At 41.3% G+C, this 20,276-nt stretch overlaps 1 protein-coding gene across 1 annotated transcript in view; it reads left to right on the top strand.

Moving 5' to 3' along the window:
- Window positions 1-252: 252 nt before the first annotated feature.
- Window positions 253-20,276, top strand: part of pcloa (piccolo presynaptic cytomatrix protein a) — a 755,467-nt gene continuing 735,443 nt past the window's right edge. The window contains exons 1-3 of the mRNA XM_078553074.1: window positions 253-564; window positions 1,436-2,051; window positions 14,992-16,467. Of these exons, the coding sequence (XP_078409200.1) occupies window positions 401-564; window positions 1,436-2,051; window positions 14,992-16,467 (2,256 nt within the window). The 5' untranslated portion in view covers window positions 253-400. The remainder of the gene's footprint in view (window positions 565-1,435; window positions 2,052-14,991; window positions 16,468-20,276) is intronic.

The following is a 20,276-nucleotide window of genomic DNA, read 5'->3' as shown; positions in this document are numbered from 1 at the left end:
GCTTCTGATGATATAACGATTTAGAGTCAAACATTTCAAAGCTCTGCAGTACCCCCCCACCCCCCCGCCCCCTCTCCAGCCCGTTATGGGCTCTACAGCTTTAATTTGCCCGAAGTGCTATCTGGCATGAGGCTGGTGGTTTGGAGCACGGACAGCAGAGTGGCACAGGCTGGCTTCCTGCAGCTTTAAAAGCTTTTGGCCGGAGCCCAAGGGGCGAGGAGCTGCTCAGGGCATGCGCGCTGCGGCAGGCTCGGCTTTTTCGGGAGGATCCGGAGACATTAGAGAAATGGGAAGTGAGTGAGAGAGACATGACATGTTCAAAATGGAAGGACAATCACAGCATTTGCAAAATAAAATCTTAAATAATAAGTAAAGGCAGAGTTTAAGAGAACAGCACAGCATGGGGAATGAGGCGAGCGTGGAGACTGGGGAAGCTGGGCTGACAGACACAGAGCTCAGGGCCTTTGTCATTCCAGCACGAATGGATGCTGATCTCAGCCAACTGAGCCAGGACGAGAGGAAACAGATCGCCGCTGTAATGTCCAGGGCCCAGGGGGCACACAGGCACGTTCAGAGCCGGCTGCTCTTCCAAACTCTAGACGCCCCATTGAGCTTTGATGTGTTGTGCATTGTCGGTGTAGATATTGCAGAGCTGGGCAGCAAAAAAAAACAAAACAAAACGGGTTTCCCCCCTGGCTAACAGGCAGGCTTAGTCCACAGGGTGATTTTACAGCATGTCCAGTGATTAAAATTCAACCTGTTTAACGTTTAACGCCACCATTACCGTTAAAGTATTGCAAATGTGGCGGTGAAGGTGGTTGGGGGGAGAAGCGACGTTACATCGATCTCGTTCGGATTAGGGAGAGGGTTTGGATGTTGGGATTTAGAAAGCGTTTCTTTGATTGGTTGAGTCGCGGCGCTGGCGATTGCTCCGGGATTGCAGGATATCACTGCACACACAGCACAGTTAGCTGCTAGCTGAAGGTAAAGTATTGAGACAACCAAAGACTTCTCTCTCAGAACAGTAACATTTATTTCCGATGCAGCGACTCGGTTTGATTTGGTGATTTATTATTGTGAGGTTGGGCGTCAGCACTTCGCCCTGGTCACATCTGCTTTAGCGGAGCTTGGATTCGGGATCTGCATTAGTGCAAGATTTGACTTATTTCGGATTGAGCTGATTTTCTGGCGACTGATTCGGGCGGAATGCCTGATTCTGCTTTTTAAGGTACCCTTACCGCAGTTGATATTGGAAATGGTCAGCTGTTTTGTGTCTGGGATAGCCGGGTGAATTATTCTGGTAAATATATTGTTTTGGTGAAAGAATTTCAGTTGAGGAGGAAATTTCCCATGCTGTCCATTTCTGCCATGATTTAGATGGGGATGGGGGCTGGATTAGTTTCGCCTGCTAACTGTATTTTATTCACTATTTCAGGAAGTCAGAGACAGATGCTACCGATCAAGCGAAGCAGCGGCCGGCTCCCCTCCACTCCCAGTCTCCTGGTAATGGATTACTAGGGGATAAAGCTCTCCGTCAGAGAAGCCTGTCCGCCAGCTCTCTTCAGGAAACCAGAGCAAGGACTGATCTGTGGGGAGAGGAGACCGAAGCAAAGATGATGCCTAGTTTCCTTTCAGAGGGAAACCCTCTGAGTGCGATGTCCTCGGTCGTCAATAAATTCAACCTCTTCGATTCCAAGTCCGAGAGCGACGAGGTGGCCAGAAAACAGAAAGCGGCTCCCAAAGGGCCCACTAAATCCACCTCCCAACAGTTTGCGAGAGCCACCCCGAAGCCTGGCGAGAAAGAAGCCGTGAAACAGCGGCAGAAGCAGCCGCCACCTCCCGCCGCCTCTCCCCAGCCGGGCAGCGCTGGCCCGGCCGACTATTCAGTACCACGGATAGCTCCCGTTCCAAAGAAAACCCTCTGTCCAATCTGTACAACCACTGAACTGCACCTCGCCAGCACCGGGCAAAGCAATTCCAACCAGTGCACCCAGTGTCAGATTGTGGTCTGCAGTCAGTGTGGCTTCAATCCCAACCCGCACATAACGGAGGTGAGTGACTGGGAGATTATTGCTGTGACCTCCCGCCTTCCCAGTGTTGGGCGTCTCCCTCAGGGAAGGGGCAACAAACCCTTCACAAGCACCGCAAAAGGTTTCAGATGTTCAAATAAATTATTCCTGCTCTTTATTGTCTGTCGTGTGGAGCTTTGGTCCTGAGTTTAAGCAGTGAGTGTATAAACCCACCGGCTGGAACCGAGTCACATCAGCTCCAGCTCCTGTAAGCTAAAATGGCGATAGATCCCCAAAGCAATGGAGCGGAGCGACTGTGCAGGATCAACAGCTGACAACCAAATAAAGATCTCCCGTTAAAATATGACGCCAGGTATTAATACAAGCAGCTTCTGTGTTTGGCGATGAGGGGGAGCTGGGTGGTTGAACTAAAATCTATTGGACACTGGCTGTTGACTAGTTACAATCGGTCACTGCACTCTGCTCCATGTGGACAAGCGCCGCTTCACCCACTCCCCTCCTGAAACATTGAACACCGGGCGACCTCCCCAACCCCTGGACACCCGGGCTAAACCGAGCACCAGGGAGTGGGGTGGTGACTAGTGTAGATTAAAAGCGGGGTTCTGCTGGGTTTACAGGGGGAAATGTATTTCTCTGCTTTCTGGGGCTGTTGTATTCTCTGGACTGAAGCACCTTGGGACGGGGAGAAGGGTTCTCAATAATTTAACCATATCCAAATTCCAGGACAATCTGTTCAAAATCTAGTGATGGTAACTTTGATTCATTTTAACAAGTCATGTGGCTCGGTTTTGTTGACGAGTTGTCATTGATTTTGATTGAGCTCTTTGGTTGTAAATCCCTTATTTGCATATCAAAGCCTTCAGTTTACTGGCCGGCAAGATTCATGGCAGTATTTTAAACCCACCGCTGCCTCGGGTCCGTTTTAAGTATCTCCCCACTGCGTAAGGTAACAATCTTTTACATTTAGACAGATTTCATTCCAATATATTGGGTAATTTATGAACATTTTATTTACATTGCAGACTTTATACTCAGATTTGAAGGCTGTAGTATTATCAGACAGTCTAAAAATCTTCACGGGACTGGAAGCCATGCATTGATGAATACATGTCAAAATCGAAGGAGACAACATTCTCTGTACAGACCCTCCACATGGGGTATACTAAGTATCATTGACATGTTGCCAAATCTTGACCACATGAACATGTATTCTACAAAATATTCCCCCTCCCTCATTTCCTGAATATATTGATGGTTATACAGGTGCTCCCTGTTACCTCACTGAAGTGGATGTTATTTATTTCTGAACTTTGTAAATTATGCCAGATTACCTTGAGTTTAACCTGACCCTGTACACAGCTAACACCAACACTTTCTGGCAGGGGTACTTAATAGTAATCAGAAGCATGAATTCCTGCTGATTTATTCCCCCTCCTTGGCCTATGCGTGGAGGTCCATTCAAGCACATTTACTGTTGTCTAGTGAGATCAATTATCAGTACAGATGGCTCAGTTATTCATTGACATCATCAACCATTGGGGAGCTACACAATGGTCTTATAATTATCACCATTTGCAAGACTGTTGATGTATACGCATCACTACAGTTCATGTGTACAAGCATACAGCTAGTTCTGCAGATGGAAGCCCTTAAACCATTTTAATCCTCTAATAAAACCGTTTCTTATGTACACTAGCTATAAAAAGCAAATAAGAAAAATACATTGTTGGACAGTGTCTCTTTCTTCATCAGTAGCATCAAGTTTAAGAGGAAACATTGAATCAAATATGTGCATTAGGAACAACAGTGAAGATAATGGTATTCCTTGGTCTTAAAGTGTAAATTGGAGAGCAACTTGTGGTGATCATACATTTGTAGTTAAATGTGGAAATTTGGAAGTTGCTCTCAGAGTTGCATTCCTCCCCCAGAATTTGGACTAGACAGGTATCTCACCGAGAGACTCAGCATTCAAATAGGTGTGAAGTTGCTGTGATGCTTCACTTGTCATTGGGAGCAAAATCAGATATTTTGTTCTCTCTGCATGACTCCCAGTCTTCATGATTCAGAACCCTGTTCTGTCCAGTGCTTTAGTTTTGCTCCATCAACCTTCTGTTTGTCTTTGTTATGAGGCCTATTTAAGATTTTGCAATTGACAGGTAAATGCAGCAATATTTTAGGTATACTGGTTTCAGCAGCATTATTTATTGGAAAAAATTCAATGTGAACAATTACTTGCAATGTCACTTTGAAGCAAACATAAGAATGCAGGAGCAAGAAAAAGCCAGTCATTCCATCTGATTTGCCCTGTTATTTCCATCTGACAATGCTCCATTGTTTCCCTATCTCAAAGTTGTATCTATTTTTCAGCCATAAATTCCAATTCCTATTTGAATGCTTTGACGTTAGATATGAGTCAATGAACCAATAGAGTCATAGAGTTTTACAGCACAGAAAGAGGCCCTTTGACTCATGGTGTCTGCACTGGTCATCAAGCCCCTATCTATTTTAATCCCATTTTCCAGCACTTGGCCCGTAGCCCTGTATGCTGTGGCATTTCAAGTGTTCATCTAAATACTTCTTAAATGTTGTGAGGGTTCCCGCCTCTACCACCCTTTCAGGCAGTGAGTTCCAGATTCCAACCACCCTCTGGGTGCAAAAATTTTTCCTCAATTCCCCTCCACATCTCCTGCTCCTTACCTTAAACCTATGCTCCCTGGTTATTGACTCCTCCACTAAAGGAAAAAGTTTCTTCCTATCTACCCTATCTATGCCCCTCATAATTTTGTACACCTCAATCAGGTCCCCCTCAGCCTTCTCTGCTCTAAGGAAAACAACCCCAGTCTATCTAATCTCTCTTCATAGCTGAAACTCTCCAGCCCAGGCAACATCCTGGTGACTCTCCTCTGCACCTTCTCCGGTGCAATCACATCCTTCCTATAGTGTGGCGACCAGAACTGTACACAGTACTCCAGCTGTGGCCTAACTAATGCTTTATACAGCTCCATCATAACCTCCCTGCTGTTGTATTCAATGCCTCGGCTGATAAAGGCAAGTATTGCGTATACCTTCTTAGCCACCCTATCTACCTGTTCTGCTGCCTTCAAGGATCTATGGACATGCACACCAAGGCCCCTCTAATCCTATGTACTTCCTAGGGTCCTACCATTCATCGTGTATTCCTTGCCTTGTTAGTCCTCCCAAAGTGCATCACCTCACACTTTACAGGATTAAATTCCATTTGCCACTGTTCTGCCCATCTGACCAGCCCATCTATATCATCCTGTGGCCTAAGGCTTTCCTCCTCACTATTTACCATGCCACCAATTTTCCCATCATCTGCAAATATACTGATCATACCTCCTATATTCATGTCCAGATCATTAATGTACACTACAAACAGCAAGGGTCCCAGCACCGAACACTGCGGTGCACCACTGGACACATGCTTCAACAACCTTTGACCATCACCCTCTGCTTCCTGTTACTAAACCAATTTTGGATCCAATTTGCCAAATTGCCCTGGATCCCATGGGCTCTTACCTTCTTGGCCAGTCTTCCATGTGAGACCTTGTCAAAAGACTTAATGAAGTCCATGTAGACTACACCAGCTGCACCACCCTCATCTACACACCTAGTCACCACCGCAAAAAATTCAATAAAATTTGTTAGACATGATCTCCCCCTGACAAAGCCATGCTGACTATCCTTGATTAATCCCTGCCTCTCCAAGTGGAGATTAATTCTGTCCCTCAGAATTTTTTCCAGAAGTTTCCTTACCACTGACGTTGGACTCACTGGCCTATCGTTCCCTGGTTTATCCCTATCACCCTTCTTAAATAATGGTACCACATTAGCTACCTTCCAGTCCTCTGGCACCTCTCCTGTGGCCAGAAAGGATTTGAAAATTAATGCCAGGGCCTCTGCAATCTCAGTAAGCTTTCCTTAGTTTGGTGTAATTGATTTTTTTCTGTAGCTTATGATTGTGACACCTGGTCTGATATTGTACAAGTTACCTCTTGTAATTTTTAAAAGTTAATTTACAGGATGTGGGCTTCACTGGCTAGGACAGCATTTATTGCCCAGCCCTAATTGCCCTTGAGAAGCTGGTGATGAGCTGCCTTCTTGAACCGCTGCAGTTCCTGTGGAGTAGGTACACCCACCGTGCTGTTAGGGAGGGAGTCCCAGGGTTTTGACCCAATGATAACATTCCTTCATATTTAAAAGTAATCCTCAATCTCCTTATATTGATAAATTGAACTTCCTTGGGCTTCATTTGTTGTCCACATTACTTGCATTGCATCTGTACTTTCCTGTAAGTACTTTGACCACTGCTAAACATGCACTTATGATTTGTGGAATGTCAGTGACACTTAGGTTTATGTTTTAAGAACAGTGACTATAGCTGAAAATAGTACAGCATACATACTCTCACCACTCTGTCAGCATCACTTGTGTTTATGTTTTCTAGACCCATTTATTGAACATTTAATTGCTGACCAATATTACAGGAATGCTTTCATTTTTTGGACAATTCACTCTTGGTTAAATTGTTACTATACCCTTTATTAGGAAAACATAATTGCTAGTTAATTTTTAAAAATAAAATTCTTATCTTCTTATTGGACTCCCTGGTTCATACAGAGATTATGACCAAGAGATAAAGATACTGACTTTATTACCAAATATTCAGCATCGCTACCCTTCATTGACCATTCAAAACTGAAGAAGTGGCCTCCAATTTTCTCTCCACCCCATGCTAGTGGATCGCATGATATTTCACAGATTACTGAGGAGCTGAGAGCATTGCAGTGGACTGCAGCATTGGATGCTGTTCCACTGATTCAGGGCACTGCAATACTTGATCATTATGATATATTACTTTGCATTTCCCTCTATTAAATGTTGCATTTGCCAAGTTGTTCAGAATTTCTGTTTCTTTGAATATTGCTGCTTCCTGGATAATGATTGGTTCAGAACAGTGCAACATCCCACAACCAGCTGCAGATTTCCACACCTCCTCACATCCCGATTTGATACCTAAGTGACCATTTTGTACTAATAGTCCTGGCAACATGGGAAAATGTTCATATCTAAACAATATCATTAATTCCCACACAAAATCATTTGCCCCAGCATCTGAAAAATGTTTGCATAATATTTTTAATAGAACAGTGGTACTCTGAGGATTGATGAGGTGCATAGCTGTTCACTGCTGTTTAGGTACAATTGCTGTCATTGATCTTTACCTGCCCAGAACCCCATGCTTAGTTCCTTTGTTATTGTCCAAATTGTTTTCATTCCAGCAGCAATTCTTTAATGGCACTTTATCAACTGTCAGGCCAAGCTTTAACTTTAAAATAAAAATTGCAAACCTGAGTGTATACCATAAGTTTTTATGTTCATCCAAGGTATGTAGGCATTAGGAAATGGAATATTTTCCATGTTTTACATCAAATGTTGACATAAAGCTCTTGCATCAGCAATAATATGGGTTAGTTGCAAGTTACCTGTAATAAAAATGGAAAATGTTGGAAATACTCAGCAGGCCAGGCAGCATCTGTGGAGAGAGAAACAGAGTTAATGTTTCACGTTGATGAGCTTTCATCCAAATAGTTCAGATTTCCAACATCCGCCATATTTTACCTTTGTTTAAGTTTCCTGTACCCTGTTCTGACAGGACAAGAATTATTTTTCAAGGAACTCATGCCATCGTTCCCTGCGTCAGTCAGAACAACTCTTCTCCCAGTGTATCTCAAATTGCTTTCTCCTCTACACAGCTCAATATGCTTTTCCATTCTCTGTACCAACCACCCTAGTTACTGTTCCAAATAAGACTACTAGGTCCATAAGTGTGGACTTGTATTTGCCAGGAACACAGCTGAAACTGGCCACATTTACTTCACGTAGGATACTTTCAGCCTGGAGTCTTTGGTGTAGTCAGTCTGCACTGGATTCAAACTCATATCCCAGAAACTAAAGGATGGCCAATTCAGTTCTTCTGACACACTGCTTCACCAGCATATTCCCTGTGATAGAAATCTTGTTGAAATTAATGCGATTGATAGATTATCCAGTATGATTTAGCATCTGCTATAAATATAATGTTTCATTCTTGTTTTAAACGGAATTAAAATGGCTGTAAGAATATATGTAGCATTCTGGTGGTCTGCTTTGTCCAAGGAATTAGCAACTTGGCAGTTTGAACTCCCACTTTTCCACAGTGCGGTGATAGGAGAGGAGCTGAGCAGAGCTTCCAGGTTCTTTAGAGGGAGAAGGGAGAATATTGCAATTCATTCCAAGTCAGTTGAAGAATGAGAGGTGCAAATGTTTGGGAGCCATGTATCTGCCTAAGGTTATGACCATGGAATAATATTTGGCAATAGAAGACCAAAGAATGAGGGGGGAATTATGTAAATGAAAGGGGAGACTAAAAGTTCATGATCTCCAATACCAATATTCTTATATGAAGCTCTGTAAGAACCAAAGTGTGACTAAACATGGATTGGAATTAGATTTCTCAATATCAGCAATTTCTTTATGATGCTGATTGTTTTTCTAGAGCTTTACTCAAACTCATTGGAGATATTTGAGTATATATACATTTTTAAAAAATAATAAAATTAATTCATAAGTCTCTTCTGCCATTTGGACACAATTTAAATTCTATAGTGTAAAATGCGCAGCGTTTTTATGCTAAGCCAAAATAATTGTGTGTGATTAGATTCATATTAGTAGTGAGCAAAGAAATTTCCAGCAATTTTCACAGGAACTATTATTCTGAATAGCATAGTGAAAATTATTATGGGCTATTTGATGCCTTTTTGAAAATCCCTCAGTGTCAGGATTAAGTTCCAGTCCACACTGACAATGGAAAGTACAGACCTAAAATTACTGCAGATATTTCAGTGAACTCTAAAGAGAATCTTAGTGAAATACAACGCAACATAAAAGTAACCTGATCTATTTTCATCCCCACCAACAGGAGTATTTCTTTTACACCATTGATGGCTAACCCCATTATTATTGTAATCACTGACTGGGTTTTCCCTTCTCCCCACAAAATTATCCAAAAATGGTTGACACAAGGCCAATTTTGACTTGCAAAATAACTGCGTTTCTTTTTGTTTTACAAGGAAACAAACGGTGAAGGGTAAATGCAATGGGAAAGTGCAGTGATGTTGCATTCTACAGCAATGTTAGACTGACATTTAACAAATTTGTATGCATGAATTCCCCCACATTCAATTAAGACAGCAGCTGGAGGGATGTGCACAGCACAGGCTAGGAATTTCCTCATGGTGAAAGATAGTGATTCAAGGCTATGGGGTAAATATTGACCAGGACACTGGGGAGAATTCCCCTGGTTTTCTTCAAAGTAGTGCCATGGCATCTTTTATATCAACCTGTCAGAACAGAGGGGCCTTGGTTTAGCATCTCCTCCAACAATGCAGCACTCCCTCAGTACTGCACTGGAGTGTCAGCATAGGTTTGTGCTTACATCCCTGGAATGGGACTTGAATTTGCAACCTTCTGAGTCGGAGGTGAGAATGCTATTTTTTTTTCAGGGATCACTCAGTATATGATGTGAAATAATCCATGATCTTCCATACTCCTTTCAGCCATAGTGTCATCAATACCTGCTTTTGTTCAGAATCTGTTCATATAAAGAGAAATAAATAGAAACATACCAATTTAGATTTTCTTTAAACCTGATGATGCAAAAGCCCCTCCAGAATTCCTCATCTGTTTTAATCTCTTCAGAATTTGTAGAAATCCTGAATTTCTCATTCAGTTGGATTGGATTTGCCATGTTTTAAGCTTTTGGACTCTTGAACTACTGATATACATTTTAAATTAGAAGTAGAATGAATATAGCCTGTACCTGGATCTTGTAACTGCTGTTCCACTTCCTAAGCCTTTCTGCGTTCCCATTTACAGATGTTCCTTTTTTTTGTTGTTTATCCTTTCATGAGATGTGGGCATTGCTGACAAAGCCAGCATTTGTTGCCCATCCTGTTTGCCCTTGAACTGGGGACAGTTAAGAGTCAACCACATTACTGTTGTTCTGGAGTCACATGTAGGCCAGACCAAACAAGGATGGCAGATTTCCTTCCCTAAAGGGCATTAGTGAACCATTATAACAATTAATGATAGATATTATGGTCACCATCACTGAGAGTAGTTTCATATTCCAGATTTATTAATTGAATTTAAATTCCACCAGCTGCTGTGGTGGGATTTGAACCCATAACCCCAAAGCATTAGACTGGGCCTCTGGGTTACTAGTCCAGTAACACTACCACTATGCCAGCATCTCTTTAAGGTCTGCTGCTCTTAGACCATCTCCTTTTTAGAGAGAGCATCTCCTTTTGTGACTTGTGTCAAATGCTGTTCGATAATACTCCTGTGATGTACCTTGGGAGGTTTTAGTGCATTAAAAATATTACATAAATACAAGTTGTTATTTCTATCAATGTATTTTTCAGTTGCATTTTGGGACATAGCCTTTCAGTCCCAGTGACATGTGTTCATCAGCTTTCAGTTTCCCTCTATCTGAAGTGATTTGCTTTTATAATGCATTTTTAAGGTAATCAGAATGCTAATGATTGGAAAGCCAAGGAAATCCTGCAAGAATATTCCCATTGGTAATTTACAGGAGGGAAATGCTGACCTGTTCTGTACCTTTTCAGACAATTCTCACAAGTACAATGAACATCTGAAAACATAACTTTGCTATGATTTTACAACATGCAAAAGCCTGCAACTCACAAATGGTTTGAAGTAGGAAGGGCATCTTTTTGCACAATACGGATAAAGCAAATCAAGAATTTTGTATTTCAAGTTGCGTGTTTGTCCTCACTCAGGCTTCCTGGCTCTTTTTTGAAAATTTATCTCTGAGTCTGAGATAGCATGGTGTTGTATATAATCCCATTTGGGGGTTTTTCAGGATGACACCAGGCCTTCCGTGAGGAAGTGTGTTACTCCAACAGTTTCGGATAGAATTTGTTTTTTGAGTGGCATGTAAAAATCACCAAAGATCTGATTCCTTTATGAAAGTTATTTTTTTTATGCTAACTTTAGTAATTCAGGATCCTGAATCGTTAGCTAAGGTTTGCAATGATTTTTTTTTTAACTGCAGAAACTGCGAACAAGATCCCATCCCTTACCCTTAACCCATTGCTTGTCTGCTGTTAGATTAGAAAATAGTGCTGCCTTTAGTCTAGAAGTCTCAACACCCTTCATATTTGTAATTTATAATTTCAAAAGTCACAATTATTTCATTTTCAAATCAATAAAATAAAACTATGCAGTCACAGGTTATAAACACATCTGGGAGCAATTTGTCCAGCTATGGGGAAGGTTTTCAAACTTGATTTCATTAACCCTTGTTCAATTTCCTTCACTTACACAATCCATTTGATTTTCACTGTTCCTCCACAATGTATCCTGTATATAGTTCAAAATATGACATTGATGATTATTTACTGATGATTAATTATGTTGTTTTATTCCATGGGTATCAGCTACTGTTTCGTACCTCACCTAGATGCCAACTTTATAGTTAATTCACTCTTGATTTTCCACAGTATCTTCACACACATCCCCCAACAATATTCATTTCATATGGATCAGGGTAGAGAAAGTTTACTGATCGTATTTTTCCATTCCTAGCCTCAGACTATTGAAGCCAGTTAGAGCCCTTCAAACAATATAGAACCTGACATAGAATGGGGCCATTCAGCCCATTATGTTTGTATTAACACTTTAAAGAGCTGTCCAATTAATACTGTACCTCTGCTCGTTCCCCACAGCCCTGCAAATTTCTGCTGTTCGAGTACAGTATATATATCTCAATTCCTCTGAACATTACCATTGAATCTGCTTCCACCACCTTTCATGCAGAGTGTGCTACATTGTAATAATTGGTGCAGAAAAAAATGTTGTCATATTTTCGCTGGCTTCTTGCCAAATTATCTTAAATCTGTGTCCTCTTGTTTCTGACCCACCTGCCAAGGGGAACAGCTTCTCTCTATCAAAGCCGCTTATAATTTTGATCACCTCTGTTAAATCTCCTATTAACCTTTTCTGCTCTAAGCAGAACAATTTGTCCACTCTGTCCACATGACTGAAGACCCTCATCCCTGGAACTATTCTAGTAAATCTCCCCTGCACCCTCTCCAAAGCCTTGACGCCCTCCCGAAAGTGTGGTGCTCAGAACTGAACACAATACTCCAGCTGAGGCCTAACCATTGATTTATAAATGTTGAGTTTAACTTTCTTGCTTTATAATTTTTGCCCCTGTTTATAAAGTCAAGGGTCCAGTCTACTTTTTAACAGACTTCGCAGCTTATCCTGCCCACTTCAAAGACTTGGGCATGAGAAGCTACGCCCTCTTTAAACTTCTATTTAATTTGTATTTGCCTCTCCTCATTTTTCCTTAAGTGTATAACTTCATACCTTTCTGCATTAACATTCACGCCACACAAATGTTAGGCAATGACCATTTCCAATAAGAGAGGATCTAACCATCGCCCCTTGATGTTCAATGGCATTACCATCACTGAATCCCCCACTGTCTAAATCCTGGGGGTTACCATTGACCAGAAACTGAACTGACTAGCCATATAAATACTGTGGCTACACAGATCAGATGCTGGGAATTCTTCGGCGAGTAACTCACCTCCTGATTCCCCAAAGCCTGTCCACCATCTACAAGGCACAAGTCAGGAGTGTGATGGAATACTCTCCACTTGCCTGGATGAGTGCAGCTCCCACAACACTCAAGAAGCTTGACACCATCCAAGACAAATAGCCCGCTTTATTCGCACCCCATCCACCGCCTTAAACATTCACTCTCTACCATCGACGGACAGTGGCAGCAGTGTGTGTATCATCTACAAGATGAATTGCAGCATCTCACCAAGGCTCCTTCGACAGCACCTTCCAAACCCACAACCTCTACCATCTAGAAGGACAAGGGCAGCAGATAGATGGGAACACCACCACCTGAAAGTTCCCCTCCAAGTCACTCACCATCCTGACTTGAAAATATACCACTGTTCCTTCACTGTCACTGGGTCAAAATCCTGGAACTCCCTCCCTAACAGCACTGTGGGTGTACCGACACCAAAGGGACTGCAGCAGTTCAAGAAGGCAGCTCACCACCACCTTCTCAAGGGAAATTAGGGATGGACAATAAATGCTGGCCTAGCCAGTGATGCCCACATCCTATGAAAGAATAAAAAGAAATCATCTGCTTTGTGTCTGCTTATTTCATCTGTCTGTTAATGACCTCCTGAATACTGTTACTAACCTCCTTGCTGTTTACAACATTTCCAAGCCTTGTTTGATCTGAAACTTTGAAATTATACTCCCATACCCAAGTCCAGGCCATTGCTCATCAAAAAGTACACTTGTCTTAATATTGATCCCTGTATACTTTCCTCTAGTCTGACTCACCACTACTGCCTGCTTTCTGTCCCTTAGCCACTTTCATATCCACACTGCCAATGTCCCTTTAATCCTTCAATTTTCATTAAGTCTACTATGTGGCACTTTATTAAATATCTTAAAACCCATATGCGTAACATCGATTATATTACCTTGAAGAACACAACCCTTGTGTTCTTGTGTGCATTCACCAACCCTGTCTGTTATCTTATCTAAGAACTCAATTAAGGACTAGAATATATGGGCCTGGATTATGTGGGGTTTGAGGCAAACAGTCAACATTCGCTGTCCTGACCTCTCTGAAACAGACTGCAAGTTTGGGATGTCAGATATGTACATATTAACATGGATATCCAGAAGTAATGCCCTGCACTTTGAGTATTGACACAGGTTGTATGGTGGCCCATTCCAGAGATGGAAATTATTGTCATCAGTGAAGAGGTTCTTCCCATCCTTACATCACTGTTTGAAACCCCACAAAAAGATACACCTTGTTCAATCAGATGTAACTCTGCTTTTAATACCGATATGATCAACCAAATTATTTGATGAACAACAGAACTGGCCCTGAAAAAATAAAAATTTAGCAGCATTCTGCAATTATAAAATTAATCCATAGATTTTAAGCTAAATTTTTGAAAATGCTTTCTCAGAATGTTTTAGCTTCTATCTTCACCCTATGTGTATGCCCTAACCTTTAATTTGTTCCATGTAAACATTTATAAAAATTATCTTATTTGACTCCATTTTGTTTTCTGTGTGTTTGTGAAAATCCTTTATTATTATTGATTGCTTGGATAGCCCAATGACATTATTCCAATTCCACTTTAGGGATCTCCTGCAGTTAGTTGCTGTACGGATATAGAGGGGAAATTCTTATCAGAGAGATTACTAATCTCTCAGTAGGACTTACTCTGATGTCAGTGGCTGAGCAGTTATGCTGCTGATCACCAGCACTGAGCAGTTAGTTCCAGAAACAATGGGGTCAGCTTGAGTTTCAGTAATGATGTAATTAAATAGTAATAGATTTTTTAAGCCCATGGTGTATCCACAAAATAGCTGTGAAAGTGACTTTTTATAAACACAGTGATGGACCAATGGCACTAAATCACTTGCTATCTCATTGTAACAGAAATAACACCATTTCCCAAAATGCAGTGATCTTCTTTAATATTTAACATCGGTGTTTTCAATTTATAAATGTGACTTGAAGAGGCCTTTCATCTAAAATGACTCTTTTTCACCAAGAGTATATTTTGGGAATAGATAGTTAAGACCATTTAGACATGGCAAAGGGTTATGTGATACAGAAGGAATGGTTGGTGGCGTTGTATAACTAGAAATTGTCAATGAGGAAATAAAACTGATTTTATTGACATGATCAGTGTACATCTTAGTAAAAACAAATTATGATGCCTGTTAATTTAAATAGTTGGTTAACTATTAACAGATCTGACTCAATGCAAATAGTGTTTGACTCATTATATGTTTTTATGCATATTATTTGCAGGTCAGAGAATGGCTTTGTTTAAATTGTCAGATGCAAAGAGCCCTTGGCATGGACATGACCTCAGTCCCTGGTTCAAAACCACAACCTCTGCAGCCCAAGCAGCCGGGAGCAACTTGCTCTGCCCCACAAGTAGCCAAACAGGCTCCTGCTCAGCAACCAGATCAGAAACCTGAACAAGCCAAGCCTTTATCACAGGCTGGATCCAGGAAGCAGCCAGTACTAACCAAGCAGCAATCAATAGCTGCTTCTCCTCCGCTGAAGGCCAAACAACCATCACGTGGGCCTCAGGACCAACAACCTAGACAGCAAATAGCCCAGAGACCAGAACCAGTTAAACCATCTCAGCAACTGGCAGATCAAAAGGACCAGAAACACCTAAACAAGCCCCCACAACAAGTCATTTCCATGACTCAAGTACCAGAGAGTCAGCCACCTATGCTGGGTCCCCAGGTTCAACCAGCTGCTCAGCAAAAAGGCTCTGGCCAAACTAAGAGACCAGAGAAAACAAAGCCAGCTGCACAGCCCCAGCAGCTCATTAAGAAAGAGGGGGTGTCTGATCCCCGAACACGGCCACAGCAGTTGCAAAAAAAGGGAGATTCTGTTCCAGGGGCAGAGCCTGACACTAGGATAAAGAGTCAAAAGCAGGATGTGGCTCAGCAAAAACAACCAGCGCAGGTACAGAAACCAGTATTAGTGGAGAAAGCACCACATGGGAAGCAGACTATTAGTGGCACTGCTTCTGAGATGATCAAGCAGCCTGCTTCGAAAGTGGAACCCAAGACTGGCCACCCCAAGGAAGAGCAAGCGAAACCAGCTCAGAAACCAGCAGCTGCTAAAGTTGCCCCATCACAAATTCCACCAGAGACTCAAAAGACTCCAAAACCCCCAGAACAGTCGCGGCGTTTCAGCCTAAACTTGGGGGGTGCTGCACAACCACCACAGTTTCAGCCATCAACTCCTCAAGAGACTGTCACCGGAAAACTCTTTGGGTTTGGGGCATCACTGTTCAGCCAAGCCTCAACTTTGATATCTGCAGCACCCCAGCAACAAGATCCACATGGACATACTGCAAAGCAACCTTCTGCTGTACCTCCAGCTGCAGCTCAGACAACCTCCAAGGAGAGCACTGTATCTCAGCAATCTCCTAAACGTGACATTGGCAAAAAAGAAGCTAAACCTCCAGCAGTAGGTCCTTTTGAACAGAAGGCTGCTGCGACAGCACAAGCAATGACAGATACTGGACCCAAAAGTAAAGCTGTAGCCGTGAAAGAAAGCAAACCTGGAGCAGAGGTGGTTAAGCAGGCACCCAAACCCTTGGAAACTGAAATTGCTGCTCCGTCAAAGACCATTTGCCCTCTTTGTAAAACTGGTCTGAATATTGGTTCTGAGGCCGCACCGAACTTCAACACATGTACAGAATGCAAGGCTGTTGTATGCAATCTCTGTGGATTTAATCCAATGCCACATTTAACAGAGGTAGGAAATTATTACATTTTTTGGACAATAGAAATTAGCTCATTCATAGAAGTAACCGTCTGTAGATTTGGCATTTTAATTCACATTGCATTTCACAATTATTGCTATTATGACCTTTCTCATGTTGAGACAGCTTCATATTTATATTCAAAGTTTACACCATTTCCTCTTATGCAGTTTTGTAGGGTGGATATGCCTTGGAACATGTAACATGTCTCTTTAGGCTGGGTCATTCTTGCCCTGCCTGCATGATTTTGCTGATCACATTAGCAGGTGGCACCCAGTATAGGATTTTGCTCCCATTACAGTACATCATAATATCATTGAGATGATACAAAATGATAATAATTTAACAATAGTGAATACATAATGAAGGAAATTACAGACACACAAAGCAGTTTATTGAATTATATTATCAGAAGTTTCATGTTTACTGACTGTAGAATTAATCAAATAATTGAAATTATGCAGAACATATCAAGCTTAAATTTTCAGCAATATTTGGTGCATTTTGGAATAATAATTTTTTCTGAGGTGGTTTTATGATCATAATGCAGTTAAAATGTTTCTGATAAAACTTTTGCATGTACTGCATGAAGCATTGTATTTCTTCCTTGCAGCCTAGTATTTTAAAAGCGCGTTTGGTCTGATTAAAATTTCCATTTGAAACATGTGTATCTTGGGAGCAATGAAATCCTCCAGAGTAACAGTACCGACAGATGAACCTACATTTTATCAAATGTGCAAAGGTTCTGCGTAGTATTATCTTTGTGCATAATGACTTGTGACTATCAATATTTTAACAATGGAATGAGGCCCAATTAAAGCTAATTTGTGGTAAATTTGACCTGCTGCCATGCTTCATCTTGGACCTTACATTAATGGTTTGTCATACTTTTTGTTCTCATTAAGATAAATCCTCCCAGTGTCAGCATATTGAATTACCTGTCAGTTCCTAGGAATTTCATTTAGCACCCCATGTGTTAATGTGGAACATCTAAAGGCATCACTTCATATGAGGGAGGAATGTACACTAAAAGCTGCAAGAAATAAAATGCTCTGTGAAATAATAGAGATCAGTTTCAGTAAAGTTGCTTGTCATGGTTCACCAAAGGATGTTGTAGCTTCAACACACTGTCAAGATATTATAGGAACTGCAGTTACTCACATGCTAAGTTTTTGATCCTAACTTGTGGCCGGGAGTGTTGAAGAATACTGAATGGAGGATAATTGGTCCCTCACAGGGTAGAAGGGGTGTTTGAAATGAGTTACTCAGTTTGTGCACTTCCTAAGTAACATCTGTAAAATAGTATTTCCCCTCAGAGAGCTTGGAGCATGTTACCCAGCTGTCATTTACTGATTAGAGCCAGAGGAGCCTCAGCAAGAAAGCAATCTTCTCTTCCAGCCGAAAGTATTTTTCTGTGTTGAAGGAATTGTGCCACTTATTGGAAATAGTTATTGTGTTGCTTTCCATATCCTTTTCAAGGCTCACAAATACTAAAACAGCTCTCCCAGTGCTCCTGTATCCGTATCCACACTCTCAAAACCTCTACCCCCTCTCCGAGCCATTCGCACCTCTCCCCAGTATTCTCGTGTCCAGCAGCCTCCACTCTCAGCTTTTATGATAAACAGAGGGAAAAACAAATCAACTGTCAAGATTTTCTCAATAGCTCAAAATAATCAGCAAATCCTACTGACTCGAGGAATTGTAGGTTGACTAAAATCACACAGGAAAGCACCAATTTCTCAGATAACCGAATATAACCAGATAACATAACAAAAAGGTTAAATAGTTCCCTCAAAATCCTTAAATGTACTTGTATAGCTGCTTCTGTGGTATTTAAAGCTTTGCATCATCTTCCTTCCAGTGGTCTCACTGTATCTTTGGACTTTGGTGTTGAACCTTTTCTCCGATCCTGTAGGACATTCCTTCATTTGGGATTTATTATCTTTTTCCTTACCTCCCCATTGGTCTCTGTTGTGTGAATGTGGCCTGGGCCACAGATGCACTGAGCACGCACAATCTTTGAAGGACTCTTGAATATCTTCTCTTTCCCCGCATCATCGTGGTTCCTGTACTCATTTGTTCAAGCTTCTTCATATTTATCTGTATATCTTTCTACATGTCTTTGTACTCAGTACAGTCTATTCAAAAGACAACTAACATTCTGCATGTGGTTGCTTTTTTTTTCAAAAGAACCCAGCAAATGTGTAGTTACCCACAGGTATACATTTATTATATTGAGAGCTACGCACCATTATAGAATGGAAGAGCAATAATTGGATAATAATACACCAATGATGAGAACAGAGATATACATACTTCTCCAATCCTTTTCTCCATAAGAGACGTCACAAGAGATCAAAGGTGTTTGATTTTGCTACCAACACGAAACATTTTAAAGCAACAATTTCAGTTATTCTTTGGCATGTTTCCACTTCACCACCCAATCACAGTTCAGGCTTTGGTATTGATTCTCCACACAGTCTCTGGAATGAGTACTGTAGACTCAACTGTGAGTGACTGGGGAGTAGAACACACTAAAGATGGTATTGAAAGAATAATTTAAAAACCTGCGTTAAACTGGGAGAATGAAAAATAATATTGTACTTGTCCAACTTCAGAAAAATAGGTTGCCTGCCCTCAATTATTTTAATAATATTTTAACTGATTGACATTCTTCAGGGAGTCTCCTTTGAGAGGTGTAAGTTGAAGTGCATCAACTGCCAAATAAAATCACTATTTCCTAAGGATTATGTACATTTAGCATCTGAAGTAAATAAAATCTTCCTCTTTATATTGTTTCTTGTTGATGTATAAGTATCGGGTACTTAATGTTCTTCGAATTTGCACTGTAACCTTTTAGGGTACATGACTATGCTGCTATGGTGCTCTGGTTTTTACCAATCGGTTAAAGAGGAAAGACTGATTAGGGAAAGTGCACTTTATTCAAAAGCCATTCCCTTTTCCAGCTGCCCAATCTCAACAAAACACACTCTCAGCTGAGAAATTTACATTTTCAGTTTTTTTTTCCAATTCTTTCATGGGATGTGGGTGTCACTGGCAAGGCCAGCATTTGTTGCCCATCCCTAATTTCCCTTGAACTGAGTGGCTTGCAGGGCCATTTCAGAGGCCATTTAAGACCTTCCATTGCTGTGCCTGGAGTCACACATAGGCCAGACCAGATAAGGATAGCAGATTTCCTTACCTGAAGGGCACAGAACCACCAGGTGGCTTTTTTTTAACAACAATCAATGATAGTTTCATGGTCACCATTACTGAGACCAGCTTTTTATTCTGGATTTACTAATTGAATTTAAATTCCACCAGTTGCTATAGTAAGATTTGAACCTATGTTCCCAGGATTAATCCAGCAACATTACCACCACACCACCATCTCCACAGAGGTATACTCTCTCTCATGACATACTACCTGAGTATGGACAAGTTAGACATTGCAACATTTGCTATGGAGCAACTCTGGAACATTTTCCAATGAAAATGTTCCTAAGGCACCTGACTCAAGGATCTCCTTACCACCAATAAAATTAACATTTTTACTAAAATGTGAGGAATTCATGGTGAGTCAAATTTTTCTTTACAACTGTGCTCTGTAATAGTACTCCCTGTTAAATGGCAGATTGAATTGTATCCAGCGGGATGATCTGAGCCAGCTCTGATACTGGACTGAATTCTCATTGCAAGGTGTGTCTGAGAACAGAGACAGGTGGGTCCACAATTTCACATGCTAAGTGCATGTCCGCTTCCCAATGTGGCAAAGTTTATACCTGCATTGGGAACTGGGACC

The sequence above is a fragment of the Cetorhinus maximus genome, chromosome 12 (genome assembly GCF_964194155.1).
Source record: "Cetorhinus maximus chromosome 12, sCetMax3.hap1.1, whole genome shotgun sequence".
NCBI lineage: Eukaryota > Metazoa > Chordata > Chondrichthyes > Lamniformes > Cetorhinidae > Cetorhinus > Cetorhinus maximus.
This window is presented reverse-complemented; position numbering and strand designations above follow the sequence as displayed.